This window comes from Antechinus flavipes, chromosome 2 (assembly GCF_016432865.1).
Source record: "Antechinus flavipes isolate AdamAnt ecotype Samford, QLD, Australia chromosome 2, AdamAnt_v2, whole genome shotgun sequence".
Lineage (NCBI taxonomy): Eukaryota > Metazoa > Chordata > Mammalia > Dasyuromorphia > Dasyuridae > Antechinus > Antechinus flavipes.
Window position 1 is genome coordinate 278,583,897 of NC_067399.1, and position 24,627 is coordinate 278,608,523.

The following is a 24,627-nucleotide window of genomic DNA, read 5'->3' on the forward strand; positions in this document are numbered from 1 at the left end:
ATGGTGAAAAAAAATTCATAATTAGAATTATTCAAAAATGGAATCGGTTCCCTCAGGAAGTGTATGTTCTTTCCTTCACTGGAAAGCTTTAAGCAAAGATCAGAAGACTACTAATCAATGATGTTATGGAGGGTATACTTGGTCAGGTAGAGTTTGAAGGTGGTAGAATCATTTTCTCTGGCCTACAGTTAAAGCTATTGTCATCCACAGTATAGAATATCTGTAAATTCCTATTTAGTCAACATACATTTTTTAAGTAACTACTATGTGTCAGGTACTTAGCTAAGAACTGGGAGTATAAAGACAGAAAGGAAACAAGGGCCCCCCCCTCAAAGAGCTTATAGTCTAAAAAAAGAACGTACGTGTGTGTGTGTGTGTGTGTGTGTGTGTGTGTGTGTACAGAACATGTGAAAGAATGGAGCTTAAGGAAAGATCATCCCTTCATCAGAGACTGAGCAAAGGGAAAAATGGCTTGGGATGATTGCAAGGATTTGGGGAGGAGGACACCCCTGTGGTTTCAGTAGTGCAAAAAATCCCTCCAATTAATATCAGCAACAAACTGGTCAGAGGCAGGCTCACATTCAAGTCTTCAACCCCAAGGACCGCTTTCTATTCCCTAGACCATATCATGAAACTGGAGCTTTTTTTTTTTTTAATGGATCATAACAAAAATATCCAATAAAAAAATCTTCTGGAGTCATTTGTTCAACAAATTAATATCAACTCATTTTGTGCCCCAAACTGTGACAGTCAAACAAAACAACAGCTCCAATTCATGAGCTTCCAATTCTCTCTAAGAGAGAAATGACCATTCAGAGAACTCTTAATACAAAGCTTTTAATAGAATAGAATTAATAGTGTAAGAGCCATGAGGGAGGGAGATGGAAAGTACTCCGGGAGTTGAAAAGTGGGTGAAGCAATCAGGGATGCTTCACAAAGGAGAGCATCTGGACTAGGCCTGGGAGAATGGGCAAGACTCATACAAAGAGGGAGGGAGCTCATTCCAAATGGGGACGGTGTCAGCGAGGGTAGGGAGGCAGAAGGGCAGGGTACACCTGCCAATACCAAGCAGTCCAGGTTAGCTGGAACTGAGAATTTCTTAAAGGGGGATGACTAGAAGGATCACTTGGAAATTCCCTCAGAGAACATCAAGTTCAGCCTCAAGCACAGACACCGTTATGTCTCATCTTTGGCATAAAGATTAACTAAAGGTTCTCACAGATCAAGCAAAAGCAATAAGGTTTAGCAAGGCTTATCAAGCTAAAAAGGCTTTGAATACGGGCTTAAAACCTGGAAGCAAGTCATTTTAAGGTTGCTCAAATAATTTACATGACTTAGCTTTAGGTTATATAAGTTGTATTAATATACTGGAAGAATAATTCTTCCAAACAGTAGAAGTAATAACATTTTAGAAACTGGGCTTTAATCCTTGTATAAATTTCCCATTATCAATTATTGAACCAAGTGCTGTTATTGATGCATAGATTATGAGAAATTAACAAATCCCTTAATTAAAGTTCACCTCACAGATTTAGGAAGATGGGGGTAGTTTGATAGAAAGAACAATGATTTTTTTAACCAAAGTGCCTTTAAATTCCCACTCTATTACCTCTGTGACTCTGAGCACTTAAGTTACTCAACTTTTAGAGCCTTAGTTTTTTTCATCTCTAAGATATATGAACTTTAAAGTTTCTTCTCTTCTAGGTCCAAAGTCTGTCATCTATGAAAAATTCTCACATTCTCAGGTTAAAAGAACAACAACAAAAAAAATGACTGTGCTAAGCAACTTGACAGTTTAATATAGTACCAAAGTACCTGTCTTCGAAGTACAAACAATAGTTTAACTTTAGAACCTAATATTCAACTTTCAATCTGAAGCATAGTCTCTTCATATCCTTCTATATTTTAAAGGTTTCAGCTAATGTCAAATCAGCACAAAACTTGTTTTGAACACAAACATTTTTATTAGCATAAAAATACATGTCTAATATCCAACATTAAAGCCAGGTCATACATATGCATGTAGTTTTTTCCATTAATTACTGAATGCTCTTATCTCTCAGCTATGCTTTAAAGAATTTGCACTTTTGTAAACAAATCTTAACTTACCAAAGAAAGGAAACTTGCAGATGTAGTAGTGTATAGCTACCGTACATATCAAAAAAATTAGAGATGAGAAATTATAATTTTATCTTGCTACATTTAATATTTCTATAAGTAAGAACTTTAGAAATAACAGGAAACATGGACAAAATATTTCATTTGAAATGAGGTAAGTCATATGAAAATGTTTTTAGAAGCAAATAACATTAATGTTGAATGTTGAGATGGAAATACTAACAAAATTCCTGGAGAATTCTCTTTGATGTTTGCATAGTTTAGCTTATCTTTAAAAAAATAGAAATAAAAAAAATTAACCAAAAATACTGTTAGAAAAAGAGGCAGTTATCTGGTACTATTTAAAATCTGAGTACTTAGGTACTTTTCTTACTTAGAAAAAAAATGACAAAAAACACTACTTAAATGAGGAAAAAAAAGAATGTTAAATTCAGGGCTATCATTTCAAGCTGCCTTTTGGATAGAAAATTAAACAGAGGTAGATGGTTAAATATTAGTGGCCAAGTTATTCTAGCAGCTAACCTTTGCCTTGAAACACTTTGTCAACTTTTTACACTTGAAGTCAAGGACTTCAGGAGTAGAAACAAAGTGCTTCAAAAAGTCAGCCCAAAGACTTAGCAATTAAGTTTTTTCCCTTATATGGAAGACAGTGAGAATAAACTAGGTTCAAGACTCCTGTTAAGGACATGATTGCTTAAAGCACTACATAGCTAGTTCATGCATTTGTTTTAACAGTAGAATGAAGCTTACACTTAAGCTTCCTAGACTTATTTCAAGCTAAGCAGCTACCACCACACTCATCTGGCCAGTTCTAATCAAAGTAGGATTGCAGGGTACCACGTCGACGGACATCACAGGTCCAACAATGGAAACCTCCTCCCAATGAATTGGCATTACGAATATTAACTTTAATTGTCGAAATACCTGTGTGAAAAAAAGAGAAGATTTAAACAAGAAATTGTATTTTAACTAAATTTGCTCAAAAGTAAGAAAATTGAAAATGAGGATTGTAAATTGTAGAAATCCTGGCTTAAGGTTAATAGTGAAATATATAGCAACATCTAAGTGGCATAGTGAGTAGAGCTCCAAACCTAGAATCAGGAAGACCTGAATTCAAATGAAATCTCAGATGCTTACTAGCTATCTGATCCTGGACAATTCATTGTGGGCCTCTTCAATTGTAAAACAGAGATCATTAATAATACCTATTGCAGAAGATTGTCAATAGCAAATGAAACAATATTTGTAAAAAGTCTTTATTGTTAGCACAGTGACTGGCACAAAGTGGGAGCTATATAAATGCTTCTTCTCCCTTCCTCATTCCTCCCTCCCCATCCTACCAATTCAGGAGAGATTATGTATGTGTGTGTATTTCTATATATATAATAGACACACACACACACACACACACACCCCCCCAATGTAGAAGGAGATTAACCTTGAATGATGAATGAACCTTTTCCCATACCTTATAAAATATCCATAAAACTTAAAAAGCCATAGAGTTTTGTTCAATTTTATGTTCACAATTCAAAACAGTGTGCTGAGAAATGCTATGGTATACATCTATGCTAATTAAACATCTTCTTAGCCTACTAACTACTAAATAGCTAACATATCCTTTGAGAATTTTACATTTTTTTTTGAGGAATGTACACTTATTGGAGAAAAGACACATAAAAAAATAAGAGAATCAGACAACATACAATGAAGTGATGAAACTGTAGCAGTAAGTGCAACAAGAAGAGAGAAAATAAAAATGGGTTGAAATAATTAGAGAAGGCTTCACTGAGGTAAGATTTGAGTTAGACAAGATAGGAACAGGCTTTGAATATGTAGAAGGGAAATTAAAATTTTAATGATTGATATATATATGTATGTATATATATTCTTTCTGATTTAATTTAAAACAGATTACCATTTCAATGATAGGAAGATAGTAGTATCTCCTTTAAAAGACAGGACAAAATAACCCAAACATTTGTTTTGTCAAAACTGATAGACTTCAGACTAGTTTGCAAGTTACCCATTAAGCTTACCATTTTACAGGTTTAAATTATTATAAATAAAATTAGGAATAAATAATCAACAAACATTTGTTAAACATTTACTATGTGCTAAGCACTGGAAATACAAAAATAATCCCCTAAAACCTTTAATTCTTGCCCTTAAGAAGTCAATATTTGATGTAGGGAAATGCCAGATACCAACAAATATACACACATGTGAAGTAAAGAAAAGGTAATTGGGGGGGGGGCAATCAGTATTAACTGATTTGTTCATGGTCACACAGATATTAAGGATCTGAGGCTGGATTTAAATTCAGGTCCTTCCGACTTCAGGACCAGCTTTTTATTCATTGCATTACTTAGCTGGACCTACAGGATAACTCTGGAAAGAAGGTACCAAAAGAGTATTAGAAAAAACCTTCATGGAGAAGAGGCACTTGAACTGAGCTTGAAAGGATGCTAAATATTTTAAGATGTAAGAGTAAAAAAGGAATTTATTCCAGGCAAAATTACAGCCTCTGCAAAGGTACAGAGATAGGAAATGAGGTGATGTATTTAAGAGCTAGTAAGAAGGGAGCTAATGAAAAAGTGCTAAGAGCCTGATCCAGGGATGGATCCTGTGGATGGAGAGATGTGGATGGAGAGAAGGTGAGTGTGAAAGATGCTGTCAGAGATAAAACTGACAAGATGTGGCAGCTGTGGGAAAGAAAGAATGGCTGGGTAGCAGTGGTATCCTTGATAGAAGTAGGGAAATTAGGAAGCGGGATTTTGGGGGGGCTGGAGGGAAAGATAATGAATCCTGTTTTGGAGATCTTGAGGTTGAAGTGATTACAGGACATCCAGACTGAAATGTCCAAAAGGCAGATTGTGATTTGAGACTCAATTCCAGGACAGTAAAGCTGGATATATAAATCTGGAAGTAACTTTCATAACTTTTATGAAATTGAATTGATGAAAGTCAATTAAATTACCTAGAAAGTGGAGAGGTAGGACAAATGAGCAAACATGCACAGCCTTAAGTAATCATATCATCAAAATCCAGAGAAGAAAGATATCCATGAGGGCAGGGTATCTTATCTGGCATCTTATAACATTTTGGGGTTCCAAAAAAAGTTTTTGTATCTTTGAGAAGTAACAACAATCTTTACACAAATAATCAGATAACTGATTAAAAAGACACAAGGGGGTCAAGCATTATGTTTGAAAAACTAGTCTTGGGCTCAATCTAAAATTAAAGGACCATGTATCTCAAAACGGAGACCTAAGAAATATGTGCATTTGTAGTTTTGTAAGATTCAAGTCATAAATCTAGTTAATTGGCTTTGAAATTCAACACTCCCACAGGAAAATACTTAGGTGTTTAAAAGCCATATCAAGACTTGTCAAAAATCCCTTTCAAAACTGTAAAAATAGCTGACATAAGCTTTAAAAAAAAATTAAGATAAACTCTGACCCAAATTAAAGTCTGCTGATTATTTTTTCCTTACCAGCTTGAAGATTTCATAAATATCCTCAGATGAGTCCCAATACTTTACTTCACACTTCAAACATTAAGAAAGCTGCATCCTAATAAGACTTATTAAAAGCACACTGACATTTCATTTAATTGTAAACAGCTCTTCATGTTTCCCCCATTTAAACATAGCTGATCAATTCACATGGCTATTCTCACACGAGCTATAAAGTTTTCATTGGTCCCTGAAGGGTTTAGAGAACTATTATCTATGAACTTAAATAACTGGTTACTAAAGGAAAGTGAAAATATGTGAAAATATGTAATTTTTTAGGCTGAAATAATGGAAAGGCAAAATACAATGTTTTTCTACAAAATGTCCCTTGCTACCACTGTTAGAAATAAAATACTGCTCTCACCCAGAATGATTTTTTTTTAAGATTTCATTTTAGCTTCACTCTTTCATGTGTAATTTTAAAAAGATTGACATATTGAACGTACCCAGCTTTTCAAACATTTTTTGAATTGGAACTTCATTGGCATCTACCATAACACGTTTTTCATCCAGCATTAAAACATTCATGGAGAGCCATTTGGATGACATCCAGAGTGGGTGGTCTAAAAAGAACAAAGTCAATAATTATGTCTCAGTATCCGTTCTTATTTCCACTTAAATTAGAGGTTCTCAAGAAAAGAGCATAAGAATAAGGTGACAGTGATTCTATGCTAGTAGCAATTCCCCATCCTCTAAGTATTTGTACTTTTTTAAAATAATCTTTACACAAATATAAATATCAGTCTCTAATAACGACATATTTGGATTTCACAAAATAACATTTTAAATGAACTTTTAAACAATTCTCTATTACTTTTGGCAATTTTTTTCATGTCGTAAAAAGAAGAAAGTGAAACCTAAAAACTACTTTCTTTTTTTGGAAACATTTTCCCAAATTTTTAAACTTCATACTTCATATAAATAAGTTCAAAATCCAAGATTAATCTCCTTATAGAAAGAATTCTTACCATCTGGGATGACTGGAGTTGGAGGAGTAACTATAGTCCATCCTGCTTTCTTGAAAAGTTCAATCTAAAAGAAAAATCCAAAAAGATTTTTAATTTTTTGCCCTCTGACAGGCCTTATGAATAATTCCCCCTGAAATGTCATCTCAATATTTCCTAACTTTAACAATTATTTTTCAAACATTAAGATTATGATCAACAGTTAAGCTGGGTATGATACAAATTGTATATATTACAAAGCAAGAGAAATTTGACCTAATATGTTTTGAAAGTGTTAAGATGCTTTATAATGACTAATGAACATTTTAGGTGAACTTGAGCTTTTTATATATTTCTAGTACTTTTAAACATTCAAGTTATTAGCATTTGAAAAAAATGAACATCAAAGAAAGGATAGTTAGTCTCTTGAGAGATGGATAGGATAATTATAACTGAACAGAGAGAAGACAGAATTTAATGGTTGATGATCTTTGGATTAGGCAGTTTAGAACAAAAATCACTAATAATGAGTTGATAATCATGGTAAGCAGAAAGATAAACATACAGCTTGTCCTTATGGAGGTTAAAATCTAGGGCCAAAAATATTATATTCCCAAGGTATTGGGGGGAAAAAGGTAACTGTGATTGCTGATCAACTGTCAGTAATCTTTGAAAGATTATGGGGAACTAGAGTTATTATGATACTGGAATAGGGAAAATATCATGATTAAAAAAAAATTAGAGAATGGTGTGTGTGAACCACCAGTCAGTGAATTTAACTTTGATTCTTGGCCCAAAAAAAAAAAATCTAGAAAGTATGATAGGGATGATTAGTGAACCCTAGAAAAGGAAGTGGTTATCACCAAGAGGCAGCATGAGTAAAGGAAGAATAGGTCAAACAAACCTTACTTCTGTTTTTGACATGGTCTAGTGCATCAGGGAAATGCTCTAGTTATGAGGGTTTTAGCTAAGCATTTGACTTAGCCTATCTCATTATTCCTGTAGAGAAAAAGAGGGAAGAGAGAGGCCAGAGGAAAAATGTGATTTGGTAGACTTACAACTGGCTAAGTGGGCAAGACCAAAGAGTACTCGATGTGTTTAGAAAGATGATTCTCCAGTGACATGCTATAGAGCTCCTGCTTGACCTTGTACTACTAAACATTTTATCAATGGCCTGAATAAAGGTGTATTTATCCAATTTGTAAAATTACAATGAAGGGGAGAGTTAATGGATGACAAAATTCACGAAATATTGCTGGAATACTGGGACAAATCAAATATAAAATGAAATTTATTGGGATAAAATGTAATCTTATTATTTGGTTTCAAAAAATCAACTTCATAAATAAAAGATGGAAGTAGTGTAGTGGGACAGTAGCTCAAGTTAAGAAAATTAGTTTTAGCTCAGTGGGCTTGATCCCTGCATGGAGCAGCCAAGAGAGCGAGGAAGTCTTTGGATACATTAAGGTAAGTCCCTGGTCAGACTATTTGGAGGCTTCCTTCTGGGCACTACGATGTAGGAAGGATGTGGAGCTGTGAAGCGTCCAGAGAAGGAAGAGCAGGCAAAGCAGCCCAAGTTCATGCTATATGAAGGCTGGATGAAGACACAGGTTATTTAGCCTGGAAAAAGATGACTTGGGAGGGACATAACTCTCTTCAGACCTGAGACAGGCTGTCAGCTGGAAGATAGATTAGTCTTGTTCCCCTGACTCGAGAGCAAGCAAGGAATGCACTTGAACAAAGGGCCAGGGGGGATGCCTGATACTTCCTAGCAAAGTGTTCATGGGAAATCACAACCTTTCTAAGCCCATTTACTTGTGTGTAAAATATGGAAAATGATCAGAAGTACCTCCCTCATAGAGCTGTGGTGAGGCTCTAATGACAATATATAAAAAGCAATTTGCAAATCTTCAAGTGTTGTATGTCAGCTTTGTCATCACGATTAATACCAAAGTTGCAAAAAAGACAAATGTAGCTTGAGGCAAGGAAAAACTTCCTACAGGTTAAAGCTATCCAAAAATAGAACAGAGTGTCTCAGGAGACAGTAGGGCTCCCATAGTGCTAGCAGCCTTCAAGCAAAGATCGGCTGACTACATCCACCTAGAAGGCTTCTTACTCCCAAGATTCTTGTGACATCCCTAACATTTCCTTAATGACATGATTTGCCCCTATCATTCTAGCAAATATATTAAATTTAAATAAATATAAAACCTTGTCACTTATTCTCCTAATGGTACAGAAATAAGCAGCAATGTGGCAAAAGATTATTGCAAAGTTTGTTGTATTGCTACTTAGAAATTTGAAAATAAAACACCTCTCATCTGTCCAACTGGAAGTAGGGGACAATGAGCAGAAGCAGGAGGCCTGAGGAGGTCAGGGAAAGACCACTACATGCAACAGATCCATCTTCCTCTGCAGGGCAGAGTTGAGCCACAATCAGGAGGAGAGGAAAGACATCTTATTACCCAAAAGGACTGGCCCTGAGTGTGTGAGCATCATCTTGTTTGTGATATTATGAAATAACAGCACTTCTTTGTTAAAAACATGAATAAAGAACAGGAAACAAAAGAGGCCCGCCCACTAGGGAGTATTAATTTAATAGAATATTATTTTGCCATATAAAATTATAAATAATAAAGAATTCAAATCACATGGGAAGTTTTATGAACTAATACAGAGTGAAGTAAATAGAACAAGAACAATACACATAATGAAATAAATGAAAACACTAAAAGAAAGCTAAACTATGATTAATTGAAATCATCAATATTTGTGCCAGAAAACACATAAGGAAACATTTCTCTGCTACTCCAGGTAAACGCTGGGGACTAGAATATTGAATACATTGTCAGACCCGGTTACTGTATGTATTGATTGCTCTGATTTAACTGTTATTCTTTGTTATAAGATAGGGTATAAGTGGAAGAGGAGAAGGATAGAAGTTTTATGTAGCAATGACTATAATGTAGGAATTTTTTTTAAACAACACACATGTACATGACATGTATATGAACACATCCAGATGAACCTAAAGCTTTGACAAAAGCAAATGGCCAAAGTTAACATCCAATGGAATGTTATCACCATTACCATTCACCATTATCCTATCACCATTACCATTATGCTATAGTGATATCTGTATGTATGTGTGTATATACACATACACACACACCATCATCAAAGCAATGTTTGAACATAACCAAGAGAAATCTAATTCAATAATAGTCATTAAATTAGAAATGTACAATTCCCACAGAAATGCTATTTGAGTGAGTGGGTATGTCAGCTGCTAGTTATATTTGTTATTTCCAGGGTCATTAATTCTCTCTTACCTGATGACAGGGCCGGTCAGGGTTGGAAAGCACAAGACCAGGCCCAATGATATTGAAGGTAGCATCGATATGCATTGGGTTAGGATCTTTAAAGGAGATGATATGCACTCTATAGTCCGGAGCAAGATGCCTACGCATCCACTCAATGCCCAGGTAATTAGTTACCTGAAAATAAGAGGAAAGAAAATCATAACAATTTGCCATCATAAGTGGTCTAATACTTGGGATGGAAAACACCATCCACATCCAGAGAGAGAACTATAGAGATTGAATGCAGATTGAAGCATGCTATTTTCACCTTTAGATTTGTCTTTTCTTTATCTTGGTTTTCCCCTTTTGTTCTCATTTTTCTTTACAACACAACTAATATGGAAATGTGTTTAAAATGAATATAATTCATAGCAGATCACTTACTATCTTGGGGAGAGGAAAAGTAATAGAGGGAAGGAAAAAGTTTTCTAACCCCAAATCTTACAAAATTGAATGTTGAGAGCAGTTAAATGGTACAGAGGATAGAGCACCAGCCCTGAAGTTAGGAGGACGGAGTTCAAATCTGACCTTAGACACTTAATACTTCCTAGGTGTGTGACCCTGGGCAAGTCACTTAATCCTAATTGCCTCAGCAAAAAAACAACAACAAAAACAAAAATGCACAAATGAATATTGAAAACTATCATTATATGTAATTGGAAAAACAAATACTGAGGAAAAAATTCGATAATCAATAAAAAGTAGTAGTCTAACAATTTATGCTAAAATAGAAAATAGACAGTAAAGCATGGTATTTTAGATACAGCTTTTCTCTACCTGGCTTCTCTGTGCAAAAATATCTCTTCCAGCTCGAATAAAGTCAGCAGCATCAAAACATGGCTCATATTCAGTCGTCACAAATTTTCCCTGAGCAGCCAATTTGTGTCTGTCTTCTACGGAATAGATTGGATAATCCTAACAGGAAAAACAAACACAACACCTAAATCAATACATTAGTTTTAAGGAAGAAAAATATAGCAACTAACACAACTGAGAATATTGGTTTAAATTTGGACTCAACTGAGAATCCATTAGCATGATGTATGCTATTTAAGAAATATATTGTGCTACTCATTTCTGAAACTAAATGAAAGCATGTGAATAGAAATTTTGTGTCCATGTGAACAAGGAAAAAGAATTAGGGTAGTCAGCAATTTTCTGATATTCAGAGACAGGTGGTGTGATGTCAGTGTTAGCAACTGATTCCTCTTGAACATGTTCCGTAAGCCATACATTGATATATATTTCAATCTAACATTTACTTAATTAGGGCTTTTTTACAACTATAAATTACAATCACAAGTATACCTGCAAGTCTTCGTCTCTGTTTGTCCAACTAAATTTTTATGTAAGTGTACACAGCATGTATCAGTTTAAAACAAATCATAGTACTCCTTAGTGCATTTTTCAAAAGAAGATAAAATATCTTGGAAATAACTATCATGTGACCATAAAAAATTCAGCCATTTTTGTTATTCAGTGAAGTTCATACATATTCAATGTAGAGAATTAAAGTTCCTTCTTGAAATATGTATATATATGTAAACTAGGAAAATGAAGAAATTCTATACTTTTACTAAAAGAATTCATTCTTTGTTCACGGACTAAAACACTGTATAGAATAAATTTTCTGGGTCTCCTATATTTCAAAGGTCTGAAATTTTCTTATTTCAGGGTGTTCTGGGACAGCTAGATGGCACAGTGCCATAGATAGCGCACCACCCCTGAAATCAGGAAAATCCAAGATTAAATCTGACCTCAGACACTTAACACTGGCTTGTGACCTTGGGCAAGTCTCTTAACCCCAATTGCCTCAGGAAAAAAAATCTGGATAATAATTATTAGGAATTTTTTTCCTAATATTAAGCCTAAATTTGCCTTTTTCCAACTTCTAGCCAGTGCTCTTTGTTTTATTTTCTGAAGCCAAACTGAACAAAACTCATCAATTCTTTTCCACGTGACAAATCTTTTAAATACTTGCCGACAGCTCCCATGTCCCTCGAGTCTTCTCTTCTAAGTTAAATTTTTCTAGTTCATTCATTTGATGATCTTATAATATAGACTCAACACCTTTTATCTTAGATATTTTCTTCTGATTTCCTTCCAATGTATCAACATCTCTATTAAACTGTGGTAACCAGAACACATCACAAAACTCCAACTGTTGTCTGATCATAGCTGTACACTGAGAATACTCTTTATTCTCAGAAGATATGCTTCTCTAAATGATTCTCAAGATCAAATTAGCTTTTTTGGTTGCCATGTCATATTGCTGATTCATATTGAGATCACAGTCCATGATTATCCCTACTCCTATACCAACCTCCAAATTTTACAAGATCTTCTGATATCTATCTTGTATTTGTAAGACTGATTTTTTGAACTTAAGTAAAATTTCTTTTTAACTGCTAAAAGTAAAACATTCTTAAATTTAAGGCCTCTATTCTAAGGAGACTTAATACTTCCTAGCTGTGTGATCCTGGACAAGTCACTTAACCCCAATTGCCTCTCGAAAAAAAAATGGCAACTAAAATGAAAGTTGAAAACTATCATTACTAGTGAGATATTTTAATGAATTCCATTAAATTCAATCAGATAAAAATGGCGGATGGAGTTTTCCTCCTTTTCTAAACACAAACTCTGCAATTCTTACCTCTCACAAACTATAGAAATTTCTGTAATTAATCATCTGGAAAAAAAAAACTTTTCAGTGATTTTAAATATTAACTTGGATGTATAGGCCCAAGATGATAATGCAACCCATAATCATCAGAGTGAGTTCAACTGTGGATAAATCTATTGTTTTGGATTTTATAATTCATAATAGAAAAATCACTTAAACAACAGCAAATAAGTAATAATTTTAAGAATCTGCAATTTCGAACCTACTCACAAAGTTAGAAGATATTTCTGATGGGCTAAGTAGAAAAAGGTATATTAATAAGCATAGTTTAAGAAAGTACCTGGTCATAAAGCTCATTAGCCATTGTGGGCTTAGGAGCAGTTGTCCACTTAGCCCCACGATGGAAATAATCTTTGATAATTGATCTGTATGCTCGATACTCAAAGAAGCGTGCACGCCATGCCATGGGAGCTTCAATGATTTCATTTCCAACTACTATCAGAATGTCTCTTGGCATTGCACCATACAAACCTGAAAAGGTCAAAAAGTCTTAAAATAATCATAATATCAAAATTTCAAAAACAGTATTCTAAAAACAAAATAAAACAATTCCATGCATGAAATCTGAACAGTTCATATTTGGGGTACCAAATTCTCTCATTACATTTTTTCCTGTACTGAATGAAATATGTTGCTTCTATATTATCAAAATCCCTACTCTTCATGGTTCAGCAATAAATCAAAAAGCATTTATTAAGCATCATTTGACTATGTGTCAGATATTGTGCTAGAAGCCTTTGGAATACAAATGCAAAGCATGAAATAATCCTTAGCTGAAAAGGTGCTAATATTCCAAATTGGAACCTCCAAATCAATAATAAATTCCTTAAGACCCCAGCTTCTTTTTTGTGGTGTATAACTCCATATAAAGTCTCATAACAATGTGGGGATTGTGAAAATATGACTTATTATTAGTAAATGTTTGATTTGTATATCTACTTTGTATACTTATATACCCAGTCACATAAAAATTTCTTGGGCGAAAAGGGATCAGGAGTGAAAAAAAATTAAATATAATGGGTAAAACAACACAAAGATGAGGATTCCACTTAGTCTTGGCACTGGGTATTATTCCATCTTGAAAATGAAAAGTAGTGGTTTTTCCTGGCAAAAGAAGCTTTGCTTACAAATGGATTTCAAAGTTTCAGCCATGGTAAGCTCACTGGTGTAATGATGACAACAGTGAAAATATTTTCACTTTTAAATAGTGCTTTAAGATTTGCAGTGTTTTAAATGCATTCTTGCAATAACCTGAGGTAGATGTTTTTATTTTTCTTAATAAACATTTATTTTTTTCTTTCTTCCTTCTTCCATTCCCCACACCACTGGGAAAAAAAGAAAAGGAGAAACAAAATATTTGCAACAAATTCCCACCCTGGCCACATCTAAAAATGTGTGTGATTCTGCATATTTAATTTATTACTTCTCCATCAAGAGGTAGGTATTATTATCATCTTCATTTTTCAGAGGACATTGAAGATAGTGTCAAAGGCAGAATTTGAATACAAGTTCTTTTGACTCAAAGTCTAAAACTCTATCTAAACCAAGTTGCCCACTTCCTCCACTACTTATAATTGCTTAAGAGAAGGTGTACTGAAACTATTGTTGGGAGCTTCAGGATATGTGTGGACACTGCTATTTATTTATTGTCTATAAGCACATCTGGGTAAATCGATATAGATAATATCTACATTATCTAGTTTAAAATTTACCAAAACATTTTCCTTTCAACAGTCTTTTAAAGTTTTTGAGTTACTATGAAGCGAAAGGAAATAACCAATAGTTTAGCCACTAACAAGCATTAAACAAACAATTTTAAAAACAACTATTTAGTACTTGTATCACCTTAGATAATCATTGTCCATCTCTAAGCCCCAAGTTTTCTCAACTTTAACATGAGGGGATTGGATTGGATGATCCCTAAGGTTTTGTCGGGATAGGAAACATCCTGTTTTCCAAGCTCAGTAAGCAGGTTGTGCCCTGATCTTGACATTACAATACTTCTTTCAACTCACCCTCTGGATGATCTCAGCTAAAGCAAAGGCGCAGAATTGGGACTTATGATTTTTATTATTTAGCCCCATTTCTCAGAAGCCCCTGACCTGAGGGCTAGAACTATAATCAACATAGTGTAGTAGAAAGTGATCAATCACTCTGAATAAGTCTGGTGCTCGTAACTGCTAAACGAACTGACCCGGGTGCTGCACTCCTGTTCTCACCACTCTGATTCTGACTCTGTACCCACTGAATGATCAAAGTTCAATGATCCTAACAACTTGAGACAATCATAATTCAATGATCCTTCTTTGATCTGGCCTGCTTTGTTCAGCTCCAGCAACTCATGGGTTGGAGACCAGTTCTGGTCTGGCTAACAGTTTGTTCTAGCCTTAAATCTTATATTTCTCTATAAAGAAACCTAACTATAAGACTAGAACTACCTCCAGGTCTTACTGGACATAACCATTTATGTTTTACAGCTTCATTATTTCTTTGTTATTTTATCTTTTGTAATACAGAAAGGTAAGGTTCATTAGATAACTAGGTAAAAAATTACAAATCAGCATGATCTCATTTTCATAACTATAAATGAGAAAATGTAACTCAAGCACAAAAATAGCGTGAAGAAACTAATTTTCTAAAATCTTCCTGAATAAGTTCTTTATCTAGAGTATCCTAGATGTCTAGAAACACAGTGTGCTTCTAATTATTTTTTCTTTAAAAAATCATAAATTATATAAGATAAACACCAAAGACTAATTTCAAGGGACTCAATAAGGATAATCTATTGGTGTTTTATATCTGGAAATGTAAACCATATGTCTAAGATTGTCAGTGGTAACTGGGTAGGTCAAAAGAAAGCTGAATAAGTTGTGATTCTAGAAAGCAAAACTGTTAGATAAAGGAAAAAAGAGTAGTGTTATACTAATGAGGGACAAGAAGAAAAATTGACAGAGAAATTAGATGGGGAAGGAGGATTAGTAGTACTAGAATCCTACTTATATTGGGCATGAGTTAAAGAGAGAACAATACATATGTATTTAAGAGTATAAAAGTCTTCTAAATTTATAAAGAAATAGGAAGGGAAGGTCTTGCTTCTATGATTTACTTGTTAACTGTTGAGACAAGTCATTCCTATTAGATAATTTAAGGGTCACTATTCTAAGCAAAACAAGAAAACTGCATAAATTCCATTAAATGTAATGAAAAAAAATGGTAATTTAATGAGATTCACCTGTTCACACATGAGCTAAAGAAGTGTATAAAATTAAATATTTGAAGGAACAGCTTTTCAATGATTAAAAGTATTAACTCTGATCTTCAGGTAAAATGGAAATACAATCACATTATCTTGAGAATACATGGGATTTTACTAATCTGTAAGGCTGTATACAGGCTACACCTGTATTCACAGCTTTCTAAAGGTGGGACAAATTAAAATGAAATTTGCAGTTCTGGGAGTTCTTACAACCCTTTGAAGTAGGTTGTGCCAATATTATAATTCCCATTTTGTAGATAAAGAAACTGAAGCTCAGAGAAGTGAAAGGGCCTTAACTAGGGTCATCCAATGAGGAAGTAGTTGAATCAAGACTCAAACTCAATCCTTTATCCTCTAAATCCAGTTCCATCACACCACACTTGAAAAATTTGGGAAAAAAATTTGTTTCTCTCCATGAAACTTCTATGAATTAGAATGAGTTTAAAAATACGGTACAAACTGATGACTTTTAAAAGTTCCCAGCATTTTTCATTGCTACAAATTTTCTAAATTAATCTACAATTTGCAAAGATTCCTAGAGTAGGAAGGTCATTACTGCCTTCCCTCTGGCCAGAACTTCATGATCCTAGTAATCTACAGAATATCACTCACCTGTAGACTCAAAATCTGGTGTTTTGTACTTGAAAGACCAATCAATGGGATCAGGCCTCTTAACAGTCACTCCTTCCATTTTCAAAATATTGCACATTTCTTCAATTTCAGCAACAGCCTTTTTCAAATGCTCCTTGGGAAAATACTGGCCTCCATGCTGCTGGTAAAATGGCCAATACCTCTCATATGTGTTAGCCTAGAAGCAAAAGAAAGCAGATCAATTCTTAGGGAAGAAAAATATAACTCAGGATAGGTTAGAACACTCACTGAGGGCAATGTGCAACTTTATATAACTGAACTTAACTGTGGCAGCTTTCCTGATCTAATGTTTGGGACTATCTTCGTCCTGCTTGAGATATTATTATACCCTATCATCCATAGCATGCTCTTATACCCAGAATACTCTTGGCCAGTTTCCACACTATTCAGAGGCACAAGCTTAAGTGGTTCTGAGTCTTGGAGAAATCTAAAAAGAGAAAGCGAACAGAGAACATAAACATTGCTATAATAAGCCAGACTCAGGGGCTTTTCAGCTAGTGTAACTGCTATCAAAGCATGTTTGGTGGGACTGTAAGAACTCCAAAGGTAAAATTGTTTTCCTTGATAACAATCTATTGGGAGGAGAGGGGTTAGGGTAGATGGGAAGGGATGAATTTGCCTAGTGTCCTTCCCTGTGCTGCCAGGTAAAGAATGTCCCATTTGGGGCAAGAGGACTGCTTTGGACAAGTGACTTGACCATCTAGATGGGTCTCAGTTTCCTCATTTGTAAAGTTAAGAAAGCTGAACCAGATAACCTTTTCTAGGTTCTTTCTAGCTCTAAAAATGTTTCGTGGATGAAAATATTCCTACAGCAGATGCAGCTCTGCTCCTTCTCTACTGTTCACAGTCCTAGAGAGCAGCTCAGCAGCAAGGGGCTGAACCACTTGGACGAAGCCTTAAGTCCGGGCAGCCTGGCTAGAGCTTGGGGTGTACAAGCCTTGGGCCCCAGCGAGGAGCCGGGGTCTGGACGAGCTGTCTGGTAGGAAGGAGTGGCAGGAAAAAGCCCTTCAGCAAGGTGACAAGACAGGGCACCAACGGGTTATTTGCCTTCATCCTGAGTTCTGAATGAACCACAGGGACCAGTACAGCCACAATCTCACAAATCATTGAGACAAAAGGGATCAGATTCACGGTGGCTCTGGCCAAAACCAGGCCCTGTCCAGCGGGGCGCAGTGAGTTTATTCCATCTTCTCCCTGCAGGAGCAAACTCCTGGCACAGCAGCTAACAAAAGGGATAATAAATTACTCTCCGGAGTTCTTCCAGACAAGCCGGGCCCGGCACCCATTCACTTTTCCCTCCTTTTCATGCCAAGCACATCTCCTGCAGGCCACAGCCAAAGGCCAAGGCGGACCTACAGGAGGATGGGCTGGGACTGCTGGGCTCACCCGCGCCACATCCCAAGGAGTACTTACAGAGGCTTCTGGGCAGGGCGGAATTTTCCTAGGGAGACACGAAGCAACTGCTGAGGGAGAGGGAAGTGTTTGAACAAGTATGAGGGTTACTCGGGAGAACTCGACTTGGAAATCAGTTGGACAAGGTCCAGGAGCTCAGGATATAATTTTTTTTTTTTCCAAGAGTGAGATAGAAACTATTTGCACTCCTTCATGAACTGGCTCAATTACTTAACAATCATTTACTCAGTGTCTGCAGGATAAAGAGCACCATTTTACGTGCTCAGCACACTGTAATTTTAATAGAAGACGGCAGGAACAAAAAAGCTATCCGTGTTACTGAGCTCTCAGTTCGGTGTTTTGGGAGTACTTAAGATTTTCTGCAACGATAGCCAAGTGAAGGTTAAAGAGCTATTTGCTGTTCCTGGAAATTTAAGGAACTTTTGCAGATGTTCTGTTTCTTATTTACCCAGCTGGAAAATGAACTAATTTTAACCCTGTGACTTGAAATACATTTTGCATTTATACTGAATCTTATACACACACACATACACACACACACACACACACACACACACACACACGCCCCTTCCTTTATCTAGGCTGTATGAGATATGGTGAAAAGATTAAATGGATCTCAGTTTCCATTTATAAATTAAAGAAAATGGTCTGAAAATGGTCTCTGATCTATGATCCTATTAACAAGTATTCATCATCTTTTACAGGAAAAAAATCATACTGAAAATAATATATATATATACACACACACATATATTTTATAGTGTATATGTATCTTCTGCTATCTTGACCAATTCCTTCAACACTTAAAATCTATTCCATGCAATACATTATAATATTTTGCCTTATATTCTCTCTACTATGCAATTTAACATTTTATTGCATCTGATATTGTTTCTTAAATATTTCACTGCACATGTATTACTTCTCTAATTGAGTAGTATACTCTGAGAAGGAATTAGAAATCTGATGAACTTTGTATTATCATACAGTGTTAGATTCAAAACAAGACCTCAAAAAATAGCTGCTTATGGATTAATTTTTGTTCCTTGTACAAAAGCATAATGTAACTGTCCCTCCATGTATAAGGAATGGAATTAGTTTTCTAATAATAAAGAAATTGCTGGTATACTAAGCAGTTTACATTCTCTACCTCGATTCTTCTTCCTTTACCTATTTTACTAATAAAGTTACCACCTTCATTTGCAAGATGGCTCATTGAAGTTGGGAACTAAGCAATCAAATTTTAATCAAGTTAATTTAATTTAATTTTTTAAAATTTAATTTAATTTAATTATGGGACCATAATCTTGGTCTCATTAGCATCATGCTGTAATTAATGGAGTTATTGACAAAAAAGTTACTGTTATTAATAATAACCATCCCAGCAACGTAATTCTGTAACGTGCTAGCCTATAGTATCTGTACTATAGTTAAAAGTTAAAACAAGATTTGAGTTGTAAAAATGCATTTAGTGGTTAAAATCTTTAAAAAATTACTTTTACTTGTTAACTCCTTTTACTCTCATACTCTTTTAAGGTAGGTAGGGAGAAGTATTTGTTTGCAGGTGCAGAAAGCAAAATCAAGAACTACAAAGTAACCTGCCCAATGACACAAAGCTAATTAGTCCAAGAGCTAAGACTAGACATCCAATAAATAACTGACAATTGGCCAACTCAAGTCTCCTGACCTCCCGCCCAGTATTTTTTCCACCAGACCATGAAATTTCAAAGTGACTTGTCTAAGGTTATAGAGCAAATCAGAGAACAGAGATTGTAATAAATTCTAAGAAGTCTGATTATCAAAGATCAACATTTTCAAAAACAATTTTAAAAACATGTCTGAGTTTGATTTGGGGGTGGAGGAGGTTAGCTAACCAAAAAGATCCAGGAGATGGAGTAGCTTCCCATGTAGGAGGATAAAAAGGAATGTTTTTTTAATGTCTATAAAATCAAATAAGGGCACCAGAGAATTTGTTTACAGAATATATTCATCTGGAATGTCAGAATGAGAGTTTTCTAAGAGATTTAGGATGAAAGGAAACATTACTTTGGATATCAAGTCATTAAGTCCTGCCCTTCTTCATGACTTGTAAAGATCCCAACTCCTTAAGGACCCATAGCCAGGGTTCATTCAACACCTTGAAATCTAAAAGCCCTACAATCTAACCAATAAGCCAGATTCTCTATGCATCTGTCCATCTTCCCATATAGACCACAAACTGCAGGCTTGGGGCTTGTTGATGACCTAGCCCTTGTTCCTTTTCATAAAAATAACCATAGCCCAAAACAACCAAAAATTGCTGAGAAAATGTCATAACCTTTCCCCAGGGATGCCAGTCACTCGAACAATATTTATGGTCTGGGAATTTTTTAAAAATGTAAAAAAAGATGATCCCTGCCCTCAAGAAGCTTCCAATCGAATACTCCTGGACATATTCCTCAAGGAGGTAAAAGTCAATAAAGAAGGGCCCAAAGTGTTCCAGGTATAGTAGCACTTTTTATAGTAACAAGGAAGCAGAATAACCAAAATGACCAAGTATTTATGGCTTGGGGAATGGCCACACGGGCCGTGCTATGTGAATGTATTAGAGTATTTTATAGAAAATAATAATCTGATTCATTCAGAGACACAAATCCAATGCAATAAGCATGTGTAGAAGAACATCTTTCTTAGCGACTGCAACAATATGCATGAGAATATTTAAAAAGTTCTAGGGTCTTAGGGCTAAAAAAGACCTCAGAGGCCATCTCTCTCATTTACAGATTTGAGGAAAACTGAGTCCTGGAGAAGCCAAATGACTGATTCAGGGACATATAAATAAAAAAATAGCTGGTCTGAGATACAAACCCAGAGCTTTTGCCTCCACATCCAGGCCTGACCATCCCTCCGCTGCTCAGCCCTGCCTGCCACATGTGGGCAGCCTCTGGACTAGGGGCCACAGAGGGCAGAGCTGAGGTCAGGTCTGAGTGAGGACAGAAAGGAGACTTGTTCAGCTCCTCCATGCCGTGGCTCACATTCCCTCTAAGATAATAGAAAAATCAGTAATGATCCCAGAGAACAGATAAATGAAAACTCCTCTTGGCAGAGAGGTAGGAAACTATGATGGGATAATGTGGTATTCCCTATGGGCTGTTTTTTATTTGTTCTGATTTGTTACAAAGAACTGAATTTTAAGCGGGATATGGATATCCATAAGTTTTTGATATAAAAACAAGACATCAAGTCAACTTTTTTTTTTTTTAAGAGAAAAGCAGCAAGAGACAATAAGTTTCTGGACAGGAGACCTGGCTTCAAAATTCCAGCTCTGACATACTGGCTTTTTAATCACTGCTAAGGCTTCAACTCTTAAGTTTCAATTTCTGAAAAAATAAGCACGTTGGATTAAAAGATAGATCTCAAGCTTTCTTCCACTTCTAGATCCTGTGCTGTTATGATATGATGATTTACTTGCAAACAGAAAAATGTTCTCCTTGTTTGGATATGAACTCACACACATACTTTCTCTCTCCAAAATTTGAGGTACAGGTTGTTTCCTGTTCTGCTTTTGTGACTATATACCCAGCACTTAGCATAACTAGCCCAGAGCCATGTTTAATAAATTCATGATTTATTAATTAAGAGATGAAGCTAGACTAATAGCTCCAATAATAACTGTACCTTCTATTTACAGAAAAACAAGAAACACAGCTTGAAAGTTGTAATTAAGTTAACACAAACTCATATTAAACTATTAGAACTTGTCAAAAGTAGAATGGCCTTTCAATCAAAAGCTGGCTGCCCAATTTTGGGTATGTAGTAGAGTGTGGAGAAGGTTGGACTAGATGCCCTCTGAGGTCCCTTTCTACTCTGAGAAGCTGTGAATTTGTCATAAGGACAGAAGTACAGTATGGTTGGGGATAATCAGTCTATTTTCTCTCTGATCAATCAAAATTCTTCTGAAGAACCCACATGTTAATTCTCCCAGAAGACGAGAATAGATCTATATATGTCACATTTGAACATAAATTGTAATTTTTGAAGTATAAGTAAAATTCTACAAAGGATTATTAACTACAATAATATCCAGAATTTCTTTATAGGCACTATTTTCCCCAATGCAACTCCATTGCAATTCTGCTTTACCTAAATAGATGTTTTTCGAGAGTTACCAAGATTTTTAAAAGGTCACCCCCAAATTAACAGTGATAAGACACCTTTTGCTAAACTGTTCTTCCTATGACAGACTATGGCTAGACCCACACTCACAGTCTTTCCAGTTTGAAGATCCGACAGAATCTTATGCTTCACTGGTAATCTCTAGGAACCCAAGATCATCTTCTACACCAGGAGGAAGCATCAAAAGTAAGACTATGGTGGACAAATATCATCCTAAAAATTAAGTGTATTTTCTCCTCTAATGTAAATGATTCAAAAAGTAGACTATGGTGGACAAATGTAATCCTAAAAATTAAGTGTATTTTCTCCTCTAGCCTAAATGATTCTCAGTGACTTAGCTCTAAGACAGTGATTTAATGTGGGAAACATTTCTTGTTCTTCCAATCATCTGCCAAAATGAGAGTTGAACGAGAAGTTTAGAGTCTGAAAGGACCTTAGACAATCTCACTTTATACCTTCACGCTACATACTCAAGAGCAGAAAAGGTTAAGCAATTTGCCTCTGACTATGTAAGCAGAGTATGGATGATCCAAGGCTAAACTCCAGGACTTGTGACCAGGAGGCAGTCCCCAAAAAGATATCTTTAAAAATAATGATTGCCCATCTTCACTTCAACAAAGTAGCTAAGTTGGTTTAATAAGTTTCTGCAGCTTGAAGTTATATAAACTGAAAGGCAGTCTAACTTGTGCTAGACTGATGTTGAAAGCACTCTATTTTTTTCTCCAAGGAAAATCCGTTTACCTGATTTTGTGCTTTTATACTTTAGGGAGCAAAACGTACAGCTTAAATTGCGCACAGGAAATACTGGTTCACGACACCTAAAATCCATCATAATTAGACAAAATCATTGGGTGAAGGCATGCGCACATATACTCACACACACTTTTGGAACACACAGATTTTACCTTAACTTCCACAGTGAATGGTGGAACACAGGCATTTTCAGCTCTGCCTACAATCACCTCCTCAAGTGGGTCCCATTCGTTATAGGAGGAGACAGGGCAGTCCTTAGGAATAGGATCTGTGGCCTTGTCATCAGCAGCAAAGGAGTTTCTGGAGGCTGCTGCAGCCTGGGTGCTCTGGAAAGTTCGCTGCACCCATCCTGTAAAGACTCTTCCAAGCTTCAAAAAGGAAAGAACATTATTCCATGTGCACCTCTGCTCTATCCCGGTGATCAAGTCACTGAACGTTCATTATTCCTTACTTACATAGGCAGTCTCCTTACATATGCCCTCTCCTTCCCACACCTGCAACAGTCTCTTCCGAGAACAGGCATCTTCCCGAAAATCACCCACCTGCCCCTGAAGCCAGACCCCGGTTTCCTTTCTCCCCTCTCATCCATAGTCAACTGTCTCAAATCTCCCCCGTTTAACTACACGTCTCATCGTCCTAACGTAAGAAATCATAGGGTCCTTGAAGAAATGGTTTTTGTCGCTTTTCACTATTTTATTCCCAGGGCCTAGTACAGCCCTGATCCAATGCGTGATCATTGTGAGTGGGGAAATGCTCTCCTGAGCAGGCTTGGTAGCGCGGGTCTCTGCCCTTCTGGAAGGCCTCTGGGCTAGGAAAGGTTATCAATGCTAGTTGTCGCGGGTAAACAAACACAAAACTGGGATGGCATCTGAAAAACGCATTCCCTTCCATGATAAACAGCCCAACCAACCAACTTTTCATCTCCGAAATACTTTCCTGTCTTTGCCATGTCGTCCCTGGAAACGAACATTCGGCTGCTTTTCGGGATAGCAGAGTTTAGAAGCCAGAAATTAAAGCAGGACGTATATGGAAGAGGGGGAAAAGGGGGAAAAGGGGGAAAAGGGGGATGTGGGAGGAGTGTATCAAGAACAATTTAAAATGAACGGACTCAAAGCGACCACAACGAAGTTACTGCCCTCAGCCGGGGTAGGAGCTTGAAGTCCGCACCGGGCCGGGCTGAGAGGGGAAAGATTGGGGACTCGGACAGCTGGGAGGGAGGAGAGGGCCAACTGTTCCCCAGCCAGCTGCAGGGCGGGGTCTGGGCTATTCCTGTTCCAGGGAGGACCCACTATTTGCCCGGGCTCGCCTGCTCCCAGAACTCCATTTTGCATGAGTATGGAGTGTGCGGTACAGCTCTCCGCCTAGATCCCCGCAGCTGCCCCACCCCGCCCCCATCTCCGGGCACAACCGCGGCTGGAACCCTCGGAGGCAGCAGGAGGCTAGAGTGCAGGGGATGCGCAGCGCATCCCTCCGTCCGCCGTGCAGCCCCATCCCATCCGGGTCCTGCGGGGGGTGGGGAGTTGGAGGAGTCGAGGCACCGCCACGCGCTCCCGAGGGGGCCCCTGGAGGCGCAGGGAGGAAGGGAGCGGCGGGGAGTACGCACCCGAGACCCGATGTAATGCACCGCCTCGGCTCCCCGGCTCCCGCCGCGCAGGCACCGAACCCGCAGCATCTCCCCGAGTGCAGCTGCTCCGCTATCGCAACGCTCTGCGCCGAAGCTGCGCGAAAGCGGCTAGCTCCGACCCGCACCGCACGCAGGAGACACGCCTCGCACC

General features: G+C 36.8%; 1 protein-coding gene across 1 annotated transcript; it reads right to left on the reverse strand.

Moving 5' to 3' along the window:
- Positions 1-1,941: 1,941 nt before the first annotated feature.
- Positions 1,942-24,627, reverse strand: GATM (glycine amidinotransferase). The gene is made up of 9 exons (XM_051977261.1): positions 24,456-24,627; positions 23,005-23,220; positions 16,493-16,688; positions 12,905-13,095; positions 10,719-10,856; positions 9,912-10,076; positions 6,604-6,667; positions 6,082-6,198; positions 1,942-3,042 (listed from the first exon to the last, which is right to left on the reverse strand). The coding sequence occupies exons 1-9, from the start codon at positions 24,522-24,524 to the stop codon at positions 2,930-2,932; spliced, it is 1,269 nt and encodes a 422-aa protein (XP_051833221.1). The 5' UTR covers positions 24,525-24,627; the 3' UTR covers positions 1,942-2,929.

What these genes read in the sequence shown, in the direction of transcription:
- GATM (XM_051977261.1), bottom strand. Translation starts at nt 24,524, where the DNA reads ATGCTGCGGGTTCGGTGCCTGCGCGGCGGGAGCCGGGGAGCCGAGGCG. An exon ending in CATTCACTGTGGAAGTTAAG is followed by an intron (nt 16,689 to 23,004) that starts GTAAAATCTGTG and finishes TTTTGCTTCTAG; the next exon opens with GCTAACACATATGAGAGGTA. An exon ending in ACCAGATTTTGAGTCTACAG is followed by an intron (nt 13,096 to 16,492) that starts GTGAGTGATATT and finishes TGACCTTTTCAG; the next exon opens with GTTTGTATGGTGCAATGCCA.